Source organism: Python bivittatus, unplaced genomic scaffold, assembly GCF_059951505.1.
Source record: "Python bivittatus isolate LINGU-HERP-01145 unplaced genomic scaffold, Pbiv_v1 ctg000340_np1212, whole genome shotgun sequence".
In the NCBI taxonomy this organism is placed as follows: domain Eukaryota; kingdom Metazoa; phylum Chordata; class Lepidosauria; order Squamata; family Pythonidae; genus Python; species Python bivittatus.
In genome coordinates this window covers 8,773,697-8,800,394 of record NW_028277056.1, presented here as the reverse complement: position 1 = coordinate 8,800,394, position 26,698 = coordinate 8,773,697, and the positions used below count along the sequence as shown (strand labels likewise).

At 39.7% G+C, this 26,698-nt stretch overlaps 1 protein-coding gene across 1 annotated transcript in view; it reads left to right on the top strand.

Moving 5' to 3' along the window:
- DLG2 (discs large MAGUK scaffold protein 2) overlaps positions 1 to 26,698 on the top strand; it is a 958,242-nt gene that overhangs the window by 90,091 nt on the left and 841,453 nt on the right. The window contains exon 4 of the mRNA XM_088140514.1: positions 25,024 to 25,169. Within this exon, the coding sequence (XP_087996640.1) occupies positions 25,024 to 25,169 (146 nt within the window). The remainder of the gene's footprint in view (positions 1 to 25,023; positions 25,170 to 26,698) is intronic.

The following is a 26,698-nucleotide window of genomic DNA, read 5'->3' as shown; positions in this document are numbered from 1 at the left end:
AATATTTAAGATTTCTTGCTTAGAAAGTGGTTATAGCAGGTGGTGGGTGTCTATCTTAATACATCACTGCAATTGAGTAAAATGACAGCTGTTTACTGCAAACAGCTGTGCAAGTTTGTTCATAATTGGGTGAATCAGACCTGCAGCTGTGTGGGTGACCAAAGTATGTGCTGCTTTAAGTTCCCATTAATGCCCTGAACAAAAGCACTTGTATGAAAATAGCTTCTTGTCATGTCACATTGGCTGTAGTTTGCTATTGGATTTACAAATATGAGCTTCTTCGTCCCCTTTGTAGTAATCTCTTCATTGCTCCCATTGAAGATTGCCAAATTCTACTGGCTAGCTTTGTTGCATCTTCACCAGCATAGACTGAGCATGGTGTTAGTTTTTTGCTTGTGGTTGCATAGAAATAGAAAGGATACACCCGTTCAGTTTCTGCTCATCATGTAACTCTTAAGAAGAGGGATGTTTGTAGCTGGGACCTACACTTTTCCCCACCCATTTTTCTGCCTCCAAAATACATCCATACTCAAAAGAGAATAACTTAACTTTGGTGACTCATGTACTGAAGATGGCTCAAGACTGATCAATTGCTCTTCATGGGGTGGCCCTTGTAGGTGGTCTGAAAATAGCAACTCCCAGAATGCCGTAGCACAAATGGTGAGTGGGGACCCTTTCTACGGCTGCAGATCTGGTGTAAGCCTTAATGGCCACTAGTTGATAGCAAAGAACTAGAGTTTTCTGTATCTATTTGCTGGTATTAAGTGATCATCCAAATGTTTGCACCCCTGTAATTGAAACAACATCACCAGTTCACGGTTGCCTCTAAGCCCAATTCAAGCATAAAGTCTTACACAGCTGAGGTCCAAGCTACTCCCATCATCCTTTGGTCATCAATGGAACATGTTTTTTTGGTCATGCTGGTGATATATACTGTACAATATCATCAATCAACTCAGCTTTTTCCATAAGGTGCAATTCAAGGTGCTGGTTGTCACCTTTAAAGTCCTTCATGGTTTGGTAAGTGGGACCACGTTTTCTGGGTTGAATCTACCTTTCCAGTGAGACCCAGAAGAGGGTGACTGCTGGGGAATGTCATCTTAGGGGGACAAGGAGTGAGCCTTTTCAGTGGTGGCCCCCTTTTTATGGAACAGCTTACTGCCAGCTCTTTGACATTCCTCCATGTTCTGAAGGGCCACGCTGACATCATTCTTTAAGAATGTATTTTGGGATGGGAACATTGTCATGGTTTGTTAGTTATATGTTGAACATTTTTAACTTTATATTTAGGCATTCTGTACTTGGCTTAGAGCCTATGGGAATTTAGTAGCACAGAAGCCTCGGGAAATAAATAAAAATAACTACATATTATAGAAAAAATTCCCACTGGAATTGAAGGAAGCCTTCTCCTTACTAACGTTTAGAAGGGGGCTTAAAGTATACTTTTTTTTTCCCAGGCCTTTTAATACCATAACTGTTTTAGCTATTTATTATTTTAATTTTTTAAATACATGCTAATTCTTTTTTTTTTTTTGCTGTACCTTGCTGTTAAGGGAGTGGGTTGCAAGTATATTTTCTGAATAAATATATATTTTGAAGAGCACCCTTGATTTAAGCCATCCAATAATTGCCTTTCTCTAGGTGGTATACAAATCAATTATTAAAAATAATTACAGTAAAATAAATGCAGAAAATAGAAAAATATTTAAGATAAAACCCACAGCAAGAATAAAAGTTATGAAACAACTGAGACTGATGAACATCTTAAAATGTAAAAAAAAAAAATAGAATAGTAATATTAAATAAAAAATGAAGTATCTGATTTGAACTCAGTTCCTGGGGACTTCCTAGACCCAGCCATATAGCAATAATATGAGAATAGCTTGCCATTGCTTTAATTTGAGATCTTTTTACTGCCCACTCTAGCCCATAGCTCTCAGATTTCCTAGTGGTCTCCTATCCATATACTAACGAGGTCTCAGCTAAAAGATACATGATGTAAAACTCAATGAGGAGGCAATGAAATATTCTTCCATAAAGATCTACTGTACTGCTGAAAAGCAGTCTGAAACATGATCTATATAATTTGTATACCACAAGTGACCAACATATGGCTACTCCTCTGATTAACAGAGTCACCCATACCATGTGCCAGCAGTCATGACAACTCATGACCCAAACAACTGGAAGTGGTTATTATTTAAGACAGTGTTGTCCAAACTTGGCCACTTTAAGATGAGTGGACTGGCTGGGGAATTCTGGGAGCTGAAGTCCACTCATCTTAAAGTGGCCAAGTTTGGACAACACTGATTTAAGATGACCAGCCACTGCGAAGTAGGGTATGTTGTCCTGCCTCTCCCATAAACCATTCTGGACAAAAACTAAATTCCTCGGAGTTGTTGTCAGTGAGCGTTGACTGTACAACAACACAGTAACTCACCCCCTCGCCCATTTCAGTATATCACCCCGACATAGCCCAGATGTTCTCCTGAAGTTTAGCTCACAAGCTCAATGTTCATTTAAGTTTCCTTGAACTGTGCTCAAGCTAATGAGCATCCTGTGCAGTAGTGCCAAAACCATCTATAATGGTTTATTTATATGGCTTATTTATATACTAGATGTTTTTACTGCCCTTTGGTGAACAGCAGGGCACTTTATAAGAAACACAAAAGGAATAAAATATAGCATCTGGAGACACACTGCAAACTTAATACAGCAATCTGTATTAAAATTGCTGAAGAAAACAGTTTCATAGTGCAATCCTTTGCAGGCATTCAGAGTGTTCCTGACTACATTTCATGTACCTCCTACTTGGGGAGATGCGGTCACTAGTATATGGGCTTGCATGGTAGTCCCTACTCACACAGAATAGCACGAGCCTGTTTGGGAGTAAAAGTGGGGTTTGGCTGAATTTGGGACATACTGGCCAAAATATGCAAAAGTTAGATTAGCTGCAACTAATGCTGGTAACCTAGTCTACACCTTCTCTAGGTTATAAAAAGGACTATGCAAAAGCCTTTATTGGACAGGGATAATCAATATTTCTGGGCTCATCTCTTGATGATTATGGTGTAATGGTGCTTGTGATTTGGAATGGAAGAGGAGGAAGTGGTGAAGAGCATGAGTAACCAATGAGAGAAAAGAAAGAAAAAAAATAGAAGAGTATGTCTGTGAAACTAAGAAAAGGGAAAAGATATAATACACGTGAAGTAAAGAGGTCTGATCTTGTTGAAGTGGAGTTGATGAATACATGCAAGAAAGAGAAAGCATAGGTTTAATTATGAATGAAGGGGCTACGTAAGAAAGTATGGATGGGTCTATCTATATTGTTGTGGGTGCATGTGAAAGCAGGAATTCATTGGTTTATGATAGCTGTATGTAATCCTCCAGTGAATGGTAATAATGGAAAAACTAGAGTTTGGGAAAAATTGCACAACATTCTGAGTGAAGGTGATCTGGGGAAAAATTATTCTACTAGGTGACATGAATGGATGGGTAGGAACAAGATGGAAGAGTAAAGAAAAAGTGATTGGGCCAATTGGAGATCCAAGAAGGAATGAGAATTGTGGCAGTTGGGTGAGTATCTCTTTAGAAAAAAGCTATATTTATTTCAAATAGATTTAAGCTTAAGTCTATTTATCATTCTGGAGAAGGTTTATCTATGTGGTCGGTAAGGGTTGACACCAACTTGATGGCACATAATTCATCAAACTCTATGTGTATGCATAGCAAAGGAACAAATAAAAAATCTAAAAGTATGATGGATTTCATTGTTGATGATGAAAGAGTGAGAGAATTGTGAAGAATACAAGAGTGATAAGACTTTTTGAATGTAGGACAGACTACTTTTTGTAGTGTCAAGAGCAGATCCTGGATAAAAAATGGACACTGGAGAAAAAGAAAGTGAAAGAAACTAAAGTGAATGTAGAATGACTGCAGGAAGAGAAAGTATGAAAAAAAGTATTAGAAGTGAGATTAAAACTCCAAACTGAATGGTTGTGTACAACAACGTACTTCTACTCATCTTGTTATATGGAAATGAGAGTTGGGTATGTTGTAAGAAATATAAAGTGGGAATGGAGCAATTAGGAGGAGTGTGTGATAAAGCAAGAAAAGATAAGGTCAAAAGGGTGTAGGTGCTGAATGAAAGTGGAGTGAGTGACCAATATAAAAGATGGTTTGGTCATATATAGCAAATGTGTGAGGATCCAACTGCAAAACAAATATATAAAAGAAGAGAGAGTGAGTTGAGAGGAAGTTACAGACTGAGAGAGTCATGGCTGGATGGAGTTGATGAAATCCTGGAAAAGAGAAAGATGAGAAGTTTAAAGAACAAAAGGCAGTATATGAGGAAGTGGAAACCCAGATATTTTGCAAGGATGAAAAAGTATGGAGAAGCGTAGTGACTAGAAAGTCTAAGAAAGGCTGTCTTAGTGGTTTGTTGAATATGAGATTCCCAAGTTCTATACTGTAGAGTTTTATAGGTAAACATCAATATGGAGTTCTTTCAAGATCATCAGAATATCTTCCCATATCTTATAACTCTTACATGTACAATCAATAGTTTGTGGATCATCCTGAATACATACATTACTATCATTTTACATAAGAAATCAACATAGTGTGGATGAATCTCGTTTGATTATTGCTATCCAAGAAAAATTGCATTGGACATACCAGCCTAAGCTGATGCAAGATGTTTTATCTAATTGGACATCCTAGAGTTTGAAGGGGCCATCGGGGCCATCATCCAATCCCCTGCTCTGTACAGTAATCCAAATTAAAGCATCCCTGATTAATGGCTGTTGAGCCTCTGAATTCACCTCTTGAGCAATCTTCTTTATTGCCATTTCTTCACTGACACACACCTTGATTCAGTAGGGTGGTTCTACCTCTTGGTTTCATCTTGGCTGATCAAGGGTAGTTGGCCTTTTGACTAACTATTTTTTTTAAAAAATCACAAGTTGGCCACTATATGTCAGTGCCTAGGGGCTCTGGTTTTCATTCAGGTAACTTCACCATCTATCAGGCCTAGCCCAAGGAACTCCAAGAGACAATGCTAATTCAGTTCAGCTATGTTTATCAGCAACAACCTCTAGCAAGAATCTTTCCAGACTAAAACCCCAGTTCCCAAAGTCCTCCAGCCACAACAGTGTGAATTCCTCAGGGAGGTGCCAGTCTCATCCTCTTGATCCTCCCACATGGTTCTGGCGAGCTAAGAAAATGTTTGTCTCCCTGAGCTTGGCCTTCATCATTCCATTCCATCACACCATCCAACCCCACGCAAGTGGGCAAGATTAAGCAATGGAGCACTACCCAGATTTCAGTAAGGTATCTTTAACATTATTCTGGAGTAAATACAGAACCTTGGAAACTGAAAGAGGAATTTCCAATCCTCAATTATAGTGAGTTCATCAGAGTTGCTTCATCTCAGGTTTCTTGCCATCGGGGCTGAGTTGCTATTTAGGAGACAAGCTATTGTAATGGTCTGTGGGAATGACCTTGGGAGACAAGAGGAAGAGCCACAGACTAGACAACTGTCATGCAAAAGGTATCTCAGCCCACAGAAGGAAAAGGGACATGGGAAACATCTCAAAAGGGACCCTCCCTAGTTTTTTGGAAAGTGAAAGTAAAGGAGGGGGGAAATGCTTTTTAGACTTGCAAGATTCGGTTAGTACTCATGGTTTGTGCTTCTTGTCTGGACTACCTTGAAGGGCTGACAGCTATCAACTGACTCACCTTCTTTTGATTGTGTATTCTAATCTCCCTTCTTTTCCTTTCTCAGCTCCTCCCTCAAGCAATCTTACACACCCATGAGGGTCCCCATGATAATTTTATGGAGAAGACAATTATTTCAATCCAGAGCACACCTCACTGGCTATAGAAGGTTGTAGTAGGTATACATAGATAGTCAATCACTATGTCTTTTGTAAGGGGAAGAGGACATTTATTAACAATAATAATGAATCTTCTGTTTTATTGGTGCTTTTACCTGGCTTAATTGAGACTATTACCTCTCTGGCATCCAATACTATCTCTCCCCTCCTAAAGACCACCCCCCTCCACTGCAATAGCTAGTTAATAAGGAGAGAAATATGATTTCAGCATTTTTAGGAAAATGGAAGCAGAGAACTCTGATATATTTGCCAATATATCAGCAGCATTTATAGTCACACTGGTGTTAACTAAGTTACGGTCATTAAATGGACATTTAATCTGGTGCCCCAATGAGTGAAGTTCACAGTAGCCATCGTTTAAACAAATAGAGCTGCATGTTTCAAGGCCTAGATAATGATGGATTAATTAGCAACGCTTGGAACAGAACGAACCAATCTTACCTCAATAGAGGCATCACTGCGAATGGCTCCTACCTATAATGAGCTTAATTTAAAATGAGTCTGTTGCACAAGCAATTAACAAAATCAGACTACAACTTGAAGGAACAAACCATTATTCTTCAGATAATTGTAAAGGCTTCCAGCTGAGCTATTCTTCCCAGGGACTGGAAACAACATGGGATGATGATGATGATGATGATGATGATGATGATGATGATGATGATGACGACAACGACGACAGATCACTACAAATACCTGGGCATCCTTCAGGCTGACAACATCAAGTACTCTGAAGTCAAGAAGGTTAGTAGTGAACACATCATGAGAGTGAAGAAGATCTTAACATCCAAACTCAGTGGAGGAAATACCATCAAGGCAATTAACACCTGGGCAATTCCAGTCATTAAGTACACAGCTGAAATAGTGGACTGGACTCAAGCTGAACTAGAAGCCCTGGATAGGAAGACCAGAAAAATAATGACAATCACGCCCTTCATCCACACAGTGATGTTGACAGACTCTACTTACCAAGGAGCATAGGTAGGGCTGGAATGATGCAAGTATACCAGACAGAAGAAGAAATAAAAAGGGCATTGGGAGAATATCTGAAGGACAGTGAAGAAGATGCACTGAAGCTAGTGTACCATGAAGGCTTAATGAATACCAAAGAGACCAAACCGGCCTACAAGAAAGGCCAAATGAAGAACAGAAAAGAGACATGGCAAAGCAAAGTATTACATGGGCAGTACACAAAAAAACTATGAGGCAAAGCAGATAACAAGACCTGGCAATGGCTAAGAGCAGGAAAGTTGAAGAAAGAGACAGAGGGGCTAATTCTGGCTGCACAAGACCAAGCCTTAAAAACAAATGCATGCAAAACCAGAATTGAGAAGACAGCAACAGACAGCAAATGCCGCCTCTGCAAAGAAGCTGAAGAAACAGTGGACCACCTAGTTAGCTGCTGCAAGAAGATCACACAGACTGACTACAAACAACGGCATGACAAAGTAGCCACAATGGTGCATTGGAATATCTGCAAGAAATACCACTTGCCTGCAAGCAAGAACTGGTGGGACCACAAAACAGACAAAGTAATAGAAAATGAAGAAGCTAAAGTGCTCTGGGACTCTAGAATTCAAACAGACCTGCCACACAACATCCCAGACTTAACAATTGTTGATAAGAAAGACAAAAAAGTCTGAATAGCGGACATTGCAATACCTGGAGACAGCAGAATGGAAGAGAAAGAACTGGAGAAAATCACAAAATATAGAGACCTGCAAATAGAAGTAGAATGACTGTGGCAAAAGAAAGCAAAGATAGTACCAATAGTAACAGGCACCTCGGGTGCAATCCCAAAACATCTGGAGCACTACTTGAAGACCGTCAGCATTGACAAAATCACCATCAGTCCATTGCAAAAGGCAGCTTGACTTGGAACAGCTACATCCTGTGATGATACCTTTAACACCATCAAACAACAACATCTGCCTATCCCAGGTCCTTGGGAAGGACTTGATAGATGGATAAAAATGCCAAATTCAGTCTAAATATTTGGCTGACTATGCAAACAACAACAACACAAAAACAACAATAATTTTTGTGTGCCTTTGTCAGCCCTTTGAAGTAGTCTAGACAAGAAACCAGTACCATGAGTACCTACACTACCTTTATTGTAAGGTTACAGTAACAAAATCTTGCAAGTCTGAAAGCACATCTCTCTTTTACTTTCCAGGAAACTAGGCAGGGTCCCTTCTGAGATGCTTTCCATGCCCCCTTTCCTTCTGTGGGCTGAGATGTCTCTTATCTGACCACTGCCCTGGCTGCAGCTCTTCTTCCTCCTGTCTCTCAAGGATATCCCCACAGATCTTTACAGCTTTTGAGTCACTGTTGACTCCTGGTGACTGCCTGGACTAGTCTCTGCAGTTTCCTTGGGAAGACATTTGGAAGTAGTTTGCCTCCTCCTCCTCCTCCTCCTCCTCCACCTCCTCCTCCTCCTCCTCCTCCTCCTCCTTCTTCTTCTTCTTCTTCGGCTCCAGCTGGCTTGGTGCTGAAGGTGGAATGAAAACTCAGTCTCTTGGTTTCTAGACTGATGCCTACAACCACTGCATCAAACTATCATCATCATCATCATCATCATCATCATCATCATCATCATCATCATCATTTCTGACATAATCTATCCTTCCCGTGGATGAAAAACTATATAGGATCAAGCTCAAAATCATCCTCTTCCTCATCATCCTGGCTTGGTACCCTTCAAAGGTGTTGATTTCTACTCTCATAACCCCTGGGCAAAACGGCAGAGATATATCTGTCTATAAATAAAGATCTAAATCCCACGTTTGAAATCAGTTCTCAAAGCAGAGGGCAATGATAAAACCAGATAACAATAAAAATGCCTTAAAATAAATCAAGTGAAAACATACCAGCCATATAACCAGTAAAACCGAAACAAAGAAATAGTTTACAAAAAAAAAAAAAGGAATAAATTATAAAGTTTATTTAGAGTAATCATATGTTATTCTTTGCAAAAAAATGTTCACAGAACTAACATACAAATCTCATTGCCTTTTGGATGCACTCTTGTACAGTCATGTAAATCATATGCAAAATTCCTTTTCAGTCATTTAGAAAATGTTGAGGGGGGAGGTTGTGAAGATTTAGGGCTCTGTGGAGTCTTGGTTCTGAAGTCTTCTGATACTAGGGATATTGCATCTTTGGCCTTGGAGGGGTTTAAATTGTCCTGTGCAGAACTGGTTCATAACTTGGACTTAGTTGAACCCTTCTGGACTCAACTCCTGCTGAAAGAGTAGTTGGGATCTCTGACTAAGAGGGCCTTTGCCTAACTACCTCTATCCTGCCAGTTTTAGGCTTTTTTGGATCTAGAGGACCTGCTTATGGTTACTCATACCTTAATCACTTCTCCTTTGGGCTATTGCAATGGGCTTTGCATGGTGCTACTGTTGAAGATCACCTGGAAGTTTCAACTTATCCAAAATGCAGCAAGTCATGTGGTGTGGTGGTTGGTGGGAATGACCTTGGGAGACAGGAGGAAGACCCAGAGCCTAGGCAACGGTCTGATAAGAGGCAGCTCAGTCCACAGGTGGGGGGAAAGCATGGGAAGCGTTTCAGAAGGGACCCTCCCTAGTTTTCCAGAGACTAAAAAGAGAAGAAATACTTTCAGTCCTGCAAGATTGTGTTTAATGTAACCTTACAATAAAGATAGTGCTGATACTCCTGGTAATGCTTCTTGTCTGGACTACCTTGATGAGCTGACATGTGGGAAGGAGAGCCTCTAGGTTTTCTCTTGTTAACACCTCTACTGCAGGAATTGTCCTACCTACCAGTTTCTTTCTGAGTGCAATTCAAAGTGCCAGTAGTCATCTTTAAATCCCTACATAGCCTATAACCTGGATATTTATGGTCTCCTCCAAGTTGCTTCTACCTGCCCTATAAGACAGGAAGAATAGTCTGTTTCTAGGTTCCTTCCCTTAAAGAACGTCATCTCCAGAGACTTCTCTGAAACAGCATTCCTCCTGAGATCAGAGAGGCTCTCCACCTCCACTGGTTTTTCAGAGAGCCAATAACACCTAGCTATTCCAAATAGCCTTGGGACTAGATGTGTGATGGGGTAGACCTTCCTGCTATGGGTCTGGAAGCTGTGGGCTACTCTACAGGCACTGTTATTTTGTTATTATTTTGACTACTGTTTATTTTAATGTTTGTAGTGTTTTGTAAGTCCCTGAGAGAGCCTGATTTGAATTGAAGTGGCATATAAATAATAGTAAATAAATAAATAATTGGAGGATGTTGATCAATGTAGCTTCTAAATCACACTGCTAAATCAATATTTTCTCCCAGTGGTATCCCGTTAGCCACAGAAATTCTCCCACATGTTCTTCCAAATGAAGTTGATGGCCATCGTGAAGCTTCTGCTAAGATCACTGTGAATATCTAGCAGCAAACATTCAAGTCACACAGCAGTTTTGAGAAGAGCTGTTCTCTTTTTTTTAAAAAAAATTGATTGCTTCTTAATGAAATGAATTGCTTTGTTGGATCACTGCTGCATTTTGCTGATAAAGGATAAGCTGTCAAATTTCTCTCACCAACCAGTGATCTGTTCCCATCCCACCTCCTTGAAGTTCAACCTTCTAATAAATAAATCTTATGTCAGAAAGTATCAGAGGCTCTAAGTAATATCTAGTAGATAAAATGTTGATATTGTTTCAGAACTGGAACTTTGTCAGTATATCTTTAATGGAGAGCTTTGACAGTTTGTACCACAGACATCCTATATTACAGGCAAAATGCATGATTTATAAGCAATTTTGGGCTAGACTATTGAAGGTTTATTTGAGAGCTAAGGGCTGACAAAATGATGACGTATCTATCACTGTTGGTTTTTCAAATCAGCATTGCAGTGTGATTTCTTGCTTTGATTACCTATTAAAAAGAACAGAGCAAAGTTCAGTGTGGCCACCTAGTTGCTTCTAGAAAAATTCAGTGTATGAAGCCAAGAAGTTTCTACAGTACTTCCCTTTCTATTAAGAATTCAAAAACAGAACACCAGTAACTGTGGAGATATTCATTATGGGCTGGGTGGGGGAGGATGTGTGAGGGTGCGAGGGGATGTGCAAGAGGCATGGTGAGGGTTGGGGAGAGTGTGTGGGGGTGAGGTGCGGGCCAGGAAGGATGCACAAGGGTGTGCAAGTGGCCGGCATGGCGCAGAAGGGCTGGGGGAGGGTGTGCAGTTGGGGCAGATTTATCCCAACAACTTGTAACCTTCCCTTATGGGTTCCCCATTAACTTTCTGCAAATGACGATCACATGATTGCGGGGTGCTGCAACTGGTCATAAGTGCAAACTGATTGCCAAGCACCCAGATTGCGATCACATGACTGCAGGGGTGCTGGGATGGCCGGAACTTGGAGGACTGGTCATAACCACCATTTGTTCAGCACCGTTGTAACTTCAAACAGTCGCTGACCAAATGGTCGTAGGTTGAGGACTACCTGTATAGCTGTTACAGTAAAATATGGCATTGGCTTCTTAGTTGGGTCTGCCTTGTAGGGCTGACCCTTAACTGCTTATTGAATTAATTCAGTTTTTTGGTCCACATCATGAGTTGCATCATAAGCCAGACAAACTGGATCTGTACAACGTGGCCCCTCCAAGCCCCTTACCAAGGTTAACACTTAGCTTAGCTTCATATGTATTGGCTACCTTTTCACCTGACCCAGTTAAGCTCTATTGTGCGAACACAGCTCTGAAGCAGCAAAAACCTGTGCTGCTCCCAGCCTGCCAAATTTGGGTGGCCCAATCTCGCAGTACTCCAGTAACAGCGGAACATGTTTTGCTGGGTCCTGGAGAGTAAAGGGTGTTGTAAAAGCTCCATGGAAATCAAGTTTTGGGTACTAATAGTCAAACATAACAGATTGTCAGAGTCGTTTGTTAATGCAGCCAGTGAAAACTTTTGACAGGTTTTCTCCTGTCATATAATATTTAATTCTAATCTCGCAGCAATTCTGAATCTCTTTGACATCTTCCACTATTCATTCCACAGTTTCATTTTATGTGAGTGGAAAGTTTCCATTCTATCAATTTTTTTTTTATGTTTCCTAATCAATTCCACTGGATTTATCATCCCTTGATCTAATTTGACCATACAAATAAAAATCAGCCAATCTGTTGGCCGGCAATCTGGAAGTTTAAATTGACTTTTGGAGTTTTGCTGGGATTTTTTCCCCCCTTGTCATGCTATTTACCTCCCGGGCTCTTGTGCTAAAAATACGTAGTTTGCATGTCAGGTGTATAGAAGCCTTAAAGGCTTTTTCTAGGGGCATCAAGGCTGCAGTTTTCTTGGCTCGACAAGGGAAGATGCTGAAAAATGAGTTTTTTTCTCACATGTCACTTAGTATGTATAACATTGCCTTTTGCAGACAAGGATCTTTTCTGGCAAGGAAGCTGCAAAGCCTTTAAAACACACATTCTTGTCCACATTCCCAAATGCTCAGTTGAGGGACTCTTGTGGGTTAAAAGACATAAAATCTCGGCAGCAGCTATTCCTTTCAGATCAACTCATCTGATCAAACCTTTGTGCACATTAATCAGCATGTTTTCAACAGTTCACAAAAGAGCAATTGGTTTTTCCTTCTCAAAAAGGTAATTGTTGGTAAAACTTGGGCAAATTGCCTATCACCATGCATCAGCAGGACTAGAATTAAACCAAATAATGCTCCCGGGCTGGTTTTGTATCTCTTCCACTTCGTTCACCTTTACAATTTTGTTTTGTTTTTAGTTATTCCCATAGCTCTTTTTATAGGTGTTAGGCACAAGCCTTTGTTTATTTGTTTACCCAAGTTCAGAGAACCAAATAAACTTGAGACGAGGCTTTTTATCTAACAGAAGTTTTATTGGCCAAGGAACATTCTGGATGGCTCATTCAACACCGTGGCAAAGTGTTGAGGAGAACAAGACCTTGCAAAGCAAGCAACAAAGATTTTATAGGCATTTACAAATGTAATCAAATCGTACATGCCCTCATGTCCATATAAGGGAATTTTTGGGATGGTCCAGGGAGGAGTAAAGGTGGGCCCTAAAGAGGTGAATCTAAGTTTAACTTTTTCTTCTGGTTACCAAAGAAATGCCCACCTCCTTATCTCTCTCTCTGGAATGCAGGGCCCCTTTCTTTGCAACGTCTTTGGAATTTGGTGTCTCTGCCTGCCCGGTACAAATCTAATTTATAGCTTACTTGTTCAGTCAGGCATCTGGCTAATTGCTTCTAAAGGAAATGGGGTGGGGGGAATAGTATGCTCTCTTGGAAGGCAAAAGCAAGTTAACCCTTTATAAATAAGATAGAGTGCACTGTCACATGCATGCCCATACACTATGAGAGAGTGTAAAATTGTGTAGCAAAACAATGCCCTTCATAGGGTATCCTGTAAAGTGTATGCTGTCATACCAAATGATAAATGTAATATTCTAGGACCTATACATCTGCATTTTTTCCATCTCACATGTCATGGCAAAGTTCACCCACCGAGCAAGCTAATAACCCAGAGAGGGTCCAGACAATTGTTTTATTAGTCCAAAGCTAACAGGTTACGGTGACTCACTGGTCTCTTGCACCCAGAAAAAAGTTTGCACAGATCTTATGTAGTATGTTGATCAAAGATACTTTGACCAAGTGCACAGACTGGCAGAAGATCTCAAACCGGGGAAGAATTGCTTGGCAACTGGTAAGAAGACAAGGTAACCACAAAGGGAGACAAGGGGATTCTTCGTGGTGTGGAAATATTACAGACACGTGTCTAGAAGGGAAACATAGCAGCTTTGATATGTAAATTGAGCCAAGGCTGCGTTGTTATTCTAACAAGCTGACCCTGCGTTTTCAGCAGGAAGAGATAAGAAGGTATGTAATCAATTAGTTGCTAACAGTCACGCATTAGCACAATAACAAGCAAACAAAAAAATTCTTGAGGATGTGACATGAGGGGTACAGAGAAGAGCATCTATGAATATAGAGAAACATACATCAATACTACACTTAATACAAGTAAACGTGCAAATTGATTCAACCTCAGTTTTGTTCCAGCCCACACACACACAATTTCCTTGTAATATTTATTTCAGTTGTTGAATAAAAAGAAAAGCCCATAAAGTATGCCCACCAAGCAAGCCTGGGTCTACTGCCCTTAAAGGTGGCTTTTGGACACATCACTGAAATAGATAAGAATAAGCTTCTTTCAAACACCGTGTTAAACCAAGATTTGTTTAATCATGGCTTGTTGAATAAACTGCAATTGCCTGGATTCCCACAACATGCTAAACCAAATAAACCACAATTGCCTGGATTCCCCAACATGCTAAAACACCATTCACAGTTCACAAATTGCAGTGGCTTTACTATGGTGTATTGTGTTTTGAGAACCCAGACCATGAGATTAACAGAGGAAAAGGGCTTAGGGGCAAGACCATCCGTAGGCTGGGCAAGAAGACTAAATTAACTCCAGTTTCATCCCTTTATTAAAGAATCCAACACAGAGCATGGTGTGTGTGTGTGCATGTGTATGTATGTATGTGCATATATACATAAGCTTGTTTTCAGTAAAGCTTTCTGGGAAGAAAATTCAAGCTGACTAGTTACTGTCTTGGATGATTTTATCGGGTGTCTTCTAGATGATTCCTATAGCGTTGCATAATTTAGGCATGGGCATCTGGGAGGTGGAGGGCAAATGAGGGTGACATCACACATGTCATGATGTCATTATGGAAATGGTATGAATGATGACCATCATTTGTGTCATGGAGTCCCTAATGCAAATTGCATCATTTGAGTCATTTGCAGGCCCTGTCCCACCCAGGTCCTCACCAAAGGAAGAGAGATTTAGGAAGGAGTTTGTAACCCATGTCTCCTTCAAACTCCGCTCTTCAAACTCCGCTCTTCATCCATTTAGGGCCCTGATGATCCTGCAGTTTTGGTTTTATGTCTGATAGGAGTCCCAGTCAATCAGAAGATTTCAGTAGCTATTGTTAGGGAAAGCACACACACCCTTAAGGAACTGTCAGGAAACGTAGGTGTGTGTTTGTGCTATTTCCTTATGAAAACATTTAATTAGTATGAAAGAGACCTTAGGATGTGCTTCCTGTTTCTGTTATTTTAACAGCCGATAGGGTTTGCTTGCCATCTTGCCGCACTTCAATAATTTAGCAGGATGATGAATACCTACTAATTTTGCTTCTGCCTCTATGATTGCATTTTAAATCTTTCCCTTTAATTTTAACTAATGAAATGATTTTAAATTTCCTGATGGGATTTATTTTCATCTTTAGAAGCTGTCAGGCTTACAAGCCTGTATTCCTCTCAGGGCTGACTTTTTCCTCAAGAAAGTAGATGGGAAAAGGCATATTTTGTTATTCAAAATCCTATTAAACCTGCATTTCAGTCAAAGGATTGGGAGGCATGGCAAGATCCCAATCCAAGTATTTGAATTTTTAGGACCAAGAACATGATTAGTTTTGTTTTTTGGTTTTAAAGCATTTTGCAAATATAAACAACTGCTGTCGTCTTTGGAAAACCTGCTTTTAAACAATTTGATATTATGTATTTTATTTGTTTTTATCTATTTTATTGTCAGCCCCCACAGTCACATATGTGAGATGGGCGGCTATATAAATCCAATAAAATAAATAAATAAAAAGAGGTTGAATAAAAACGAGGCAGACATTTTCTCCTAGAAAAGGAAAAAAATAAAAAATGAAAAAAACCACTTCCTCTCCCCCCCCCCCTAAAAAGCATACATTTTCTGTGTCAGACATGTCACAGTGATTGGAAGTGTTTCCAAATTGTTAGGGGCAATGCAACTTCTATTTCTCACTCTAATGCTTTTCTTTCCACGCATTATGGAAAATTGATTTTATGGTTGATTAAACCATGGAATCATAGCCATGAACAGATAAATGCAAAGTTCAAAACTAGCTCTGTGTAAATTTTTGTCCAGTTACCTTTGGTCTTGGGTTTTGAACTGTAATTTTCAGTTTGGAGAATCATACCAAATTCAGTGCTAGTGTGTTGCTCAACAGATGAGTACCTGATTTCTAGGACGGAAAAGCCATTAAGGAACCGATTCTATTACCAAATTGTTATTGCCAAGATGTTCTCCTAACCTTCAAGTGAGTCTCCCTCCTGAAAACCCACTAGATGTACTTCTGCCTTCTGGACACAGAGAATATTATTTTGTGGAATCTCCTTAAGGTGTTTTGATGAGAAAGTCAACGGTGGTGGGCAGGTTTCTCTGAAAGTTGATTAACACAACACCGTTGGCTTTTACCTGCAATGCTCAGCTCCAGAGAACTATTAGGTTTCTGTGTTAGACGTAATAGTTCTGCTTCTCCTCCACAGCCTGGCTGGATGGTGCATTGGGTAATCTAGTGGGAAGAGCTGAGTCACATCACCCTGCAGACTTCTACAGATGCGTTGACAACTTACAGAATTCCTGAGCTGGCCTGGCGATTGTTGAGAATTTTGGGTGCTGAAGTCCAGACATCTAGAAGGTGCCTAGCTGGGGAAGAAAGCCCTAGGATTATGAAAATCTTGGCTTGCATGATGTAATGGTATGTGGAGATGATCTTGAGAGACAGGAGGAAGAGCTGCAGACTAGGGAGGGTCCCTTCTGATAGGTTTGCCATGTCCCCATTCCTTCTGCAGGCTCAGCTGCCTCTTACATGACCATTGCCTAGTCTGTGGCTCTTCCTCCTGTCTCCCAAGGTCATTCCCACATATATTACGCATGCCTCTATCATCTCTACCACAGTGTTTCCTTCCTTTGTACCTCTTGCATTAGGTTTACCTTGAGGATGGAAAACGTAACCTTTGATATTGGTGTTGAAACCAGTTTGATTGCTTGATGGTCTTCTTTTTAAAGCTGTTTATTAGACACAGAATTTGGCACATTTTTGTTTAATGCTGTGCTGTTTGTGCATTAGGATTCTGGGACAGAAAGGTGTTGCAGAAGGATGATGCCTTCTTATTCTGCACCTTTCATCTTCGCTTGTGGTTGGCACCTCCGTCCCTTTAATCATCAGCTCTGTCCCTTCACAACTCTCCTTCCATTTGTCTTTTCTTTATGGGTTCCAAGATATTAGCAATCTGTCATCTCCCCCTTCTCTCATTAGAAAGTTTGTGCCACCTTATGTGAATATAGCAAATAGTTTGGTGATGGTTGTCTGGGGGCTGTTGTTTTTAGAATATAAAAATAATAAGCTGTATGCTCTGCTTCACTGCTGGAATTGTTTTCTTGGTTTGATCAATTTTAATATTTTTGTATGTGTCATCTGTCACAATTCTGTTAACTAAAATAGTTTGACTTTTGAGTAGAACATGAAAAAGGTGACATAACGCATATATATGTACAGACAAAGAGGGTTTGGGGCTTCTTTGAGGTTGGGAGAAGAGAATATTTAATGTTGCTATTTTGGTTTGGCCCATAATGCCTTATTATGAATAGAAACCCAGGCTTGATTCCCCTAGATTTTGCAAGACAAATGCATTCCTGATTAGAGATTCTCCTCCAGGCTTCTAACACATGGAAATGTAAACTGATATGCATCTAAGAACAAAACAACAAAAAGCAACACAAATTAAATCAGGCCTCAGGAAAGAAGTCCCTGAGCCAGCCTCCTGTTTAGAAATAAGCAGGTGGACCATTGGTAACAGTGTTCTTTCCTTCCTGCCTCTTCCCTTTCCTCAGTAACGTGGTAAAGTAATCTTGGTTTTGACCCCATATGCACCCCTAGCTGCCCTTCTCTGGGTTTGGAAACTAAGCAGGGTTGGAGCTGACTAGTCCTTGGATGGGAGACCACAAGGAAAGGCCAAGACTGCAGACTAGGCTGGGAAATTGAAAAACAAGAAACAGACATCCCAGAAAAAGGCAGCGACAGGTCATTTCCATACCGTTGCCAAGAAAACTGCTTAGATGTGTCCACAAAATCCCTGGAAACTGAACTCCAAGAAACTTGACTTTAGCCAGTAAAACTGGCTAAATTAATTTGTAAATTAATTCCTAAAAAAACAAAGAAATAAATAAAATAGTAATTCATCCCAAAATGTAGTAAACCAGCTGGGTTGTGTTTAGGGGCCCTTCTGATCAGTCTGCTAAGTCAGGGCAGTCTTGATGGTTGCCCCTGGCAGAACAGGTCATTTTTATCCTCTGCCGCGAAAAGCCACAGCTCTTGAAATGTGGAATTATCTAAACAACAATAAATAACAATATTGCGGAGCCCTGAGTATTATGTGTTCAGCCTAAGATAGAAACCTTTATTCTATAACAAATAATTGAATGCAGTTTGTAGCTGTTTATCAATCCTACACTCAGCTCTAGATGTACAGTTTAAGCCATCTTCTGTTTATTAACATTAACCTTTTAGAAATCATAGTTGAGACCGATGTACACTTTTTTTCTTTCTCTTAACACTAAAGCACCCTAGTGTTAATCATCTCTAGTTAATCCTGTATAAATAACACTCTGTCCAAATAATATCATGTAATGCTTGTGTCTTATAATAATGCAATCAAACGATATTACAAAAGACAAGGAAATGTGGAATGGTCTCCTTTAGGATTACAGAAGTTCCGGTAACCACTGTGAATCCTCTAAGTATTTTCTGAAGAACCCAGTACATCTTCATTTGTCAAGAGGTCTATAATTAAACACATCTGCCTCTTAGCCGTGCTGGTTCTTAAGCACCACCTTTGCAGGCAGTCAGGAGGGTGAGTGGAATCAGCTTTCATCTATCAGCAACATACGCTACACATCCTAAGATCACTGTAGATGTGGATATGGAACACGGTGGTGGCTGCTTTGCTCTGATAAAGCTGTGAGATTCATCATCATCGTCATCATGACTTTCCAGGGACTCTCACGGGGAAATGGAGATGGTGGCAACGTGTCTCAAGAGTAGATGAATGTAGACATGAGTGCATTAAGTCAAGAGAGAGAGGCCTGGAAAAAGATTAGCCTGCCTTCAAACTATTCTCTTTTTCTCACATGAGCGCGTTAACTTTCTCACATACAAATTGGCAGAACTGTCTGTTTCCAAAGCACCTGCTGTTTGTAGCCTAGATGAAATGATTGGCCCTGGCCAACCTGGATCTTTCAACAAATCATGCCAAATAAAACCTAATTTATTTGACAAGCGTAATAAGCTTTGGTGGAAGGGGGAGGGAAATGCTGTATTTCAACTTCAGGACATCTCTGTTGCAGATGACATTCTCCTAAATAAGCTGGAGAAACATGGGCTGGAAGGAAGCATGCTTATGCCTCAGTCAGGGGTGTCCGCAGGATGTGGTAAAGAAAAGTCAAGATTGATGGTACAGTCGTAGCTCCGTCCATCTTTATGTGTTTTTTGCATGTGATACAGATAAAAACAAGCAGAGCTTGGATTGCACCATTGTGAGTGCCATCTCGACTTTTTGGACCACCTTTTGTTGACATCTCTAGTCTCAGGGTCAAACAAGGCCCCTTTTTTCGCTCTTTCATGCACCTTGCATGCATTTTGTTTGCACTATATCCAGGGTAGCTGCCATACCCAATGCTCCCAGAAGACAGTAGTCACAGAACCATAGAATCATAGGGTTCGAAGGGACCTTGATGGTCTTCTAGTCCACCCCTTCTCCAGGGACCTTGGGAGTCCTCTGTTGTTGATCTGGTTAGATTTTTTTCAGATTAATAGTTTTACACAGTAATGCTGGAGCTGTAAGGGGGAGAGTTTCCTGTTGTGTTCTGGTTTCTTAGCACTCCCCTTCCCTGCTGAAGCCAAGGAACCATGAGGACACTGGGGAGACACCAGCTCCATGCCAACTTTTTTTCACTCTCCCATTGGTCAGCTGGAAGGAGCACAGAGTAGTGTGTTATGCAAAGATGGCAAGAGTGAAGAGACTTGTCTTCTGAGGGTGGCGGGGGTAATGGTGAGGCTGTATGGATATGTCCTATAATTCTTAACACAATCTTATATACTGGTCATGAAATTGTACAGTACTTCAAGTGTGATTTCTTAAGTAGCCAAAACAGAGCCATGCATGCACAGAAAAGAGTTGCTGTGGTCTAGAATTGCATTTGCTTTTTTTGAAGCTATATCACAGTACTGGCTCATATCAATCAACTATTCCAAGATCTCTTCATGAGAGCCATTACCGAGCCAAATATCCTGCATCCTATGCCTGTACATTTGATTTTTGTTTCCTAAGTGAAGAACTTCGCACTTGACTCAGTTATATTTCATTCTGTTACCTTCAGCCCATTTCTTTAACCCATCAATGTACATTTGAGTTTCAGGCCTTCTATAACAAGTTTATGTATTAATTAATTCTTAACGTAAAGCAAACAAATTGAGTGTATTAATCATTTATCGCATTCTAATATTTGCAAAGCTACATATTCCAGTGTTTTTTTTCTGGAGTGGGAGATTCTGGCAACAGTGACTCATATTCCTATCATGTCGTGTTTGGACTACCGCATTTTTATTTATTTATTTTACATGGGGCTGCCCTTGAAAGCATCCTAGAAGCTACAGTTTGTACAAAATGCAGCTCCCTGACTAATAATGGGTAACAGCAGTTATTGTAGGACAATGTAGGTATTTCAGGAGCTGCACTGATAGTATGTCTAATTCAGGTTATTGGTTATTATTTATTTATGGCCAGGTACTGTTAATATTCCAGAATGTTTTGCATAGCCCTCAAAAGTTTTGCATAGAGGATAAAGTCCCAAACTATTTGGGAAACAACTGTCTTCACAATTGGTTTACTGTTCTGTGATGGCTGAGAAATATTTATTTTATCACATAACAACTTTATGATTCTTGGATGTTTTTCATTGTTTTTACTACATTGTGAGCTTCCTGGATATCTATACAAATAGTGGCAATAAATAAGTAATTATAATAAATACTAGATCTGTGAAATACAAAGTTCCTTATGCAATTGTTACTCCTAATTTTTTCAGATGTGATGGTGAACTGACACAGTTGATCTTTGGCATGATCTAAGTCTTATTTTTTTATGCTCTCTTGCGCATCAAGCTAAGATTCATTAATTTTGGTGGTCAGAGAGTTTGGTCTTCTCAGTTTGGCACCAAATCTATTTCAGATGGTTTCAAATTCTTGCTTTGGTATTGCTCTTGCCTCCTTCATTCTGTATGACAGAGAGGATTTTGGGCCTTCTTGAGCTGAATGGAAAACAAGATGGATCCTCCTTCAGTGGCGTGAGTCGATTTCTCCAACTGATGGAGACAACAGCAAACTGGCCTAGCTGTCAACAACTGAACCAGCATGGATATTAAAGAGCATCTTGCTGATGGTGGAGATTTATGGATGAACGATTCACAACAGATTCTTCTGAGAACAATTGGACATTCTCTGCCAGCTGGCCTTCTCTGTAGCAGTGGACATGAGCATCAAACATAATCTGTTAGTGTTCATCTCTCCCCAGTAACAAAGTCCCTCAGACAAAGCAAAATGAAACAATCTGGATTTCCAGAGGAAGGAAGGGTGGACTGAAGAGAGCTCTGTGAAAAGCACTGACAACCGTGGCGAAGAATGAAGAGCTGGCAAGTAGACTGGCCTTTCAAACTTCTCTGGACAAGGAGAGGACTTGAGATTGCCCACAGGTGTTCCAGACAGCTGCTTCTCATGAGGAGGCCACAAGATAGCAGTCTCCGGCAGGTTTAGAGCTCTGGGAGACATGGGGATAGCCATCTTGGTCAAACCATGGTTGGCGCCTTTGAAAGGACACGAAGTTTGCATACTTCATAGCTATGAAAATTAGGGGAAGATATATACAAAAGTTCCTAATGTTTAGATATGTTTTCTATAGTATTTTTGAAAAATGGAGACACAAAAACAAAATAAAAAATGCTTGACTGTAATATGGCTCTATTAATATGGATAGTAACATGGGAGGTATAAGTAGATAGACAGACAGACAGATATAGATAGCTGGATGATGTTTACATACCTATCTGAAATGCATGCTTCAGCGCACACTCAAGCACACATACATGCATGCATGCATCCATATGCATTCCTTTTTGGCAACGCAATGGAGACTTTCTCCACGGAAATGTAAATGTGCTCCTTACCAAGACAGAAAGGCAAATTCCATGTTATCCCTGTCATAATCATGCTATAATATGAGATTAAAATGAGGCATTTCACATATTCAGGTTATGCATTTTTAGCCAGCAGGGCTCCCCCCCCCGCCCCATTTGGTTTTATGTATGAAAGTAGAAGCAATTAGGGAAGTGGATGAGAAATAAGTTCGGTTGTATTTCACTGCAAAAATTATAAACACCTCTGCCTAAACCCTCCTTCTCCTCTATACATTATTAAATCTGGTATCTAAAATTATGTAGTTGCAGCACAGCTTGTTTTTTTCAGATGCTACTTCAGAACTCTGATATGTCTGACTAATAACTATGCAGACCTATGCTCTATTTTCATAGTGGTCAGTTAGTGGCCTATTCCACACGCAAAACATTAGAACTGCAGCAAGTCTTCCTTTCCGCCAGCTGTAGAATATAATGATTAGCTGACTTGATCTTTCTTCTTACCTATGGAATCGTCATGGTTATTTTTAGCTAGATGCAAACATTTGGAGTTGCAAAGGTTGGACTTCGGTAGTCCTTGATTTGGAATGCCAACATTAGCACTCCAAATGTTTGCATCCGGTGAAAACAACCATGATGACCCTAAAGTTCTAGGTATATGCGGTGGGGATGGTTTGGAAATAATACCGGTTTTGCTCACACCTTGAGCCATTAGAATGATTGAGTTGTAAATGTCAATGTAAAACTGAATGATTTGTAGTACCCTGGGCCCTCCTTTCCCTATTTTTTTTAAAGTAGAGAAGATGCTCTCCTTCATTCTTCCAGTATTTACCCATTCTCCAGTATTTCTCAAACATAATGGACAGATGTTCTGCTAGATCTTCAGCAAGTTCCTTCAGTACTCTAGGATGCAATCCAACTACCCTGGAAAACTGAATTCATTTAAAGTCAGTAGGAATTCCCTGCTTATGTTTCTATGATGCTCAAGCTGCAATGATGCTCCCTTCACCTTCAGAATTGTCTGATAGAACACAGATCTTCCAAATTAAAAGTGAAATCTCCTTCAAGTCATGCTTGATTCCTGGTGACTTCAGAAATGTGACCATGTATTGAGAATAATATAGATAAGATTTTCCCATTCTTTCTTTCAGGATGTTTTTGGACTTTCTAGTCTAGTCTCCAATCTTGATATTTTTGATGGTCTTCCAGTGAAATATTGAGAAGGCAGCCCAAATCAAAACTGAGATGCTTTGTCTTTTTTTTTTTTTTGTAATCTTGGTCCTTTTGCCATTTTCAGTGAGTGGCTTTTATACAGCTTCTCTTTTCATTTATTTTGGATCATGTCTGAAGAAGCCTTTGATGATGTCCTTTACTAACCACAGCTTATTCTAAACATTAACTTTCCTGATACCTTCTCTACAATTCCAGACTACCTGAATGTAATCTTTCTTCGTGGCCTCCTTTTCTTTCCATTTCCTATTTGTGTCCTTTTCAATTCTCGGATTTTTATTAAGTTTTGTGGGCAACCACATTGATTTCTTCTGCTTCTTCCTTTTCTCTCCCCTCAGTTTTCTTTTTATAGACTAGTGTTCTGGTCTGTCACTTAAAAGTGGATTTTATAAAACAAATGGAGAAAATTTCACAGCTCTCCACCTTTGCCATCTCAACATATGGTGCCCCTTTCCTTGTTTTACCTGTTTTTTAATGTAAATTGCACACAAATCTTTTTTGAAATGGAAATTATCCTGCTTTTGTTCTTTGATGTTACATGTTCCTGAGGCAGGCTTTTAAAAATTCCCCCAAAGAAATCTCTTTTAAAAAATATAACTACCATTGTAGTATGGAGCTTTCACTTTTACTCTTGTATTCTATGATTGTAGAAAGAGGCATGATAGTGGACTTCTTTTCATGCCAACATCCATGCTAGTGCCACATATGAATAGTATGGGAATAGTACGGCTATTTCTATTCTCATGGAGTCCATCCTGAAATCTTTTTACATCACTACTCGTTGAATTCCATTCCAACTGGTACATTAAACATTAGAAGAATGTTGTAATATTAAGGATATTCTTCTAAAGAGTTTTAAAGTGTTTCCGTTTCCCCTTTTATGTGCCAAATCTTTTTTTAAATAGTAGGTTTGTACACCATCTCTCTTTTAGGGTCAAATGCAATGCACATCCCAATTTTCTCAGGTCAAAGTTAGCCAGGATCCGTGACTGTGGTGGACTTACAACCTCACTTCTGCCATGGTCATTAAGTGAATCACACATGGTCGTTAAGCAAGACATCACATGACTGCAACTTACAATTTTACTGCCAGATTCTCCATTGACTCTGCTTGTCAGAAGCTGGCTGTGAAGCATGCAAATGGCGATCATGTGACCACAAGATGCTGTAATGGTTCTAAATGTGAAGACTGGTAATAAAGTTACTTTTTCAGCACTGTCATAACTTTGAATGGTCACTAAACAGGGCAGTCATTAAGTGAGGACTAGTACTATCTTTGAGATATGGTCAGCGAATAGAAACAATTTTCTTTACTGGTCCACAGGACTCTGACTGATTTTTCTCCTGTCGCAATTCAGGGTCAATTCAGCTTGCTGTAAATGTTTTCTTACAAGGGCACTTTATGTATGGGGGGAGCACCTCATAGGCTTGGTAGTGAATGCAATTTATATGTGTATGCAGGGGTACCTTTCACCACCACATTATGTACATTGTACATTGTGGGGGAGACAACAGTATGTTGTTTGGCATATATTGGAGTCTTTTCCAATGAATATGTTTATTTTTAGTCTTCATTCAGTAATGATGAACAATGCATTATTCATATATTCATGTAATATTTATGAAAAGCTTAATGCAATATTTTTAAGGAAAATGGCCCTTTAAAAAATCCAGGCACTATAGAATGATAATTTTAATGTCAGCATCTTCTTCCCATATTCAAGCATAATGTATTTTTCAACAAATGCATAATGTATGCTGATTTTAAGTAAAAATTGGTAACCTCTGTATCCATTACATCAAATACCATTGTTCTATTTAAAAACACATTATTTCTTTTTTACCAACAGACATTCAAGAATTCTATGAAGTGACACTACTGAACTCTCAGAAAAGTTGCCAGCAAAAGATAGAAGAAGCCAATCAAGTTGCAGAAAAATGGGAGAAGACACCGTCTCCAGTAACTGATAATGAAAATCAGCACAAAACTCCAGAGGTATCATTCTTTAAAGATTTGATCTTTCTCTCATTCTCTCACAAACACACACACACTCACAGAGAAACCAACATACAAACACACAAACTTAAATAACTGCATATTTAGGATTGGAAAAGTATTATCATTGGTTCAGTCAAAAATATATCACACTATTATTCAGTATTACTGATATTTCAGGCTTTCTGGATGAGAATCTTTCCATATAGAGAACTAAAGGGCCATGGAAATCCCCAGATTCAAGTCCAAACATTTTCTATGAAAGAGACCAGGATGGTGGGAAAGAGATAATTGCAAATCAGGGTAGATGCCCTGGATTAGACAGGACAATGAGACAGGTCTAGAGGAAAGGAACAGAGATGATGAAGAGCTTGAAGACAAGGTTGTATGTGGAGGATATGTTTAGCTTACAGAAAACATGATAGTCAAATATCTGACGTATTTTCACATAGAAGGGTAGGCATCCTATGGTATTCCAGATGTTACTGTGCTACAGTTCCTGGCATTCCCTGAAGTTCAGCACATTTAAAGTACCACGAATTCCCTACCCACTATTATATGAAAGTCCTTCAGATATTTAGTCATTATATCTTAATTTAACTCATATCTTCTAAACCTGTGACATAAAATGATGGAGAAAAGTATTTTCTCTATCTATCTATTGTCACTGCCAATCTGGTGCTCACCAGATGTTTTCAACCAAGATCCTGGTAGTCCCAGCCAGCCTGATCAGGGATGATGGAAGTTGCAATACAAAATGCATCAGAAGGTCAGGTTGAAGAAGATCCTAATTTAAGGTTTGATTCAATTCAAATCTCAAGAAAAGGAATTTCAATTAAATACTTAGAACTCCCTGATAATATGAGATGATAATATGGGATGAGATAATATGAGACTGGAAGAGACCTTTCTGAAGATGGAGGATTCTCCTTTATTAGATACTTCTAAGCTCAGATAGGACAGCCTCCTATCAGGGAGGAGGGATTGGATTCAGTAATTTGCTGCAGTTCCAGCTGTTGTGTTGTTATGACATTATCAGGGAGTACCATACATACATTCCTGGACATTTAAGATATTTTGTGACTGAAGCCCAAACTGGATTCATGTTTAAGGTGGAGGTTATGATGGTGATTCAGCTGTCACTGGTCTTCAGCTGGTCTGAGTGAGCAGAGTAAAGAGGACATGCATTTTATGCAGAAAATCCAAAGTTACATTAGATAGTAAGCCAGGGAAAGAACCCTGCCTTAAACCTTACAGTCACTGCCTGTTAGAAAGCACACAGATTGGATTCTGCAGGTGCCAGTGTGATAAAAGACAATTTCCTAAAGGTATCAATGTGAAAGGTATCAATATCCACTTATCCTTCAAGCACAGAAGATCCCTGAGGTTAATTAATTAATTAATTAGATGTATTTCTTCTATTCAGGAGCCCAAAGTGGCATACACAGTGCTTTCTCCTCCTACTTTTCCCCACAACAATCACCCAATGAGGCACGCTGGGCTGACTAATAGTGAATGGTACAAAGTCA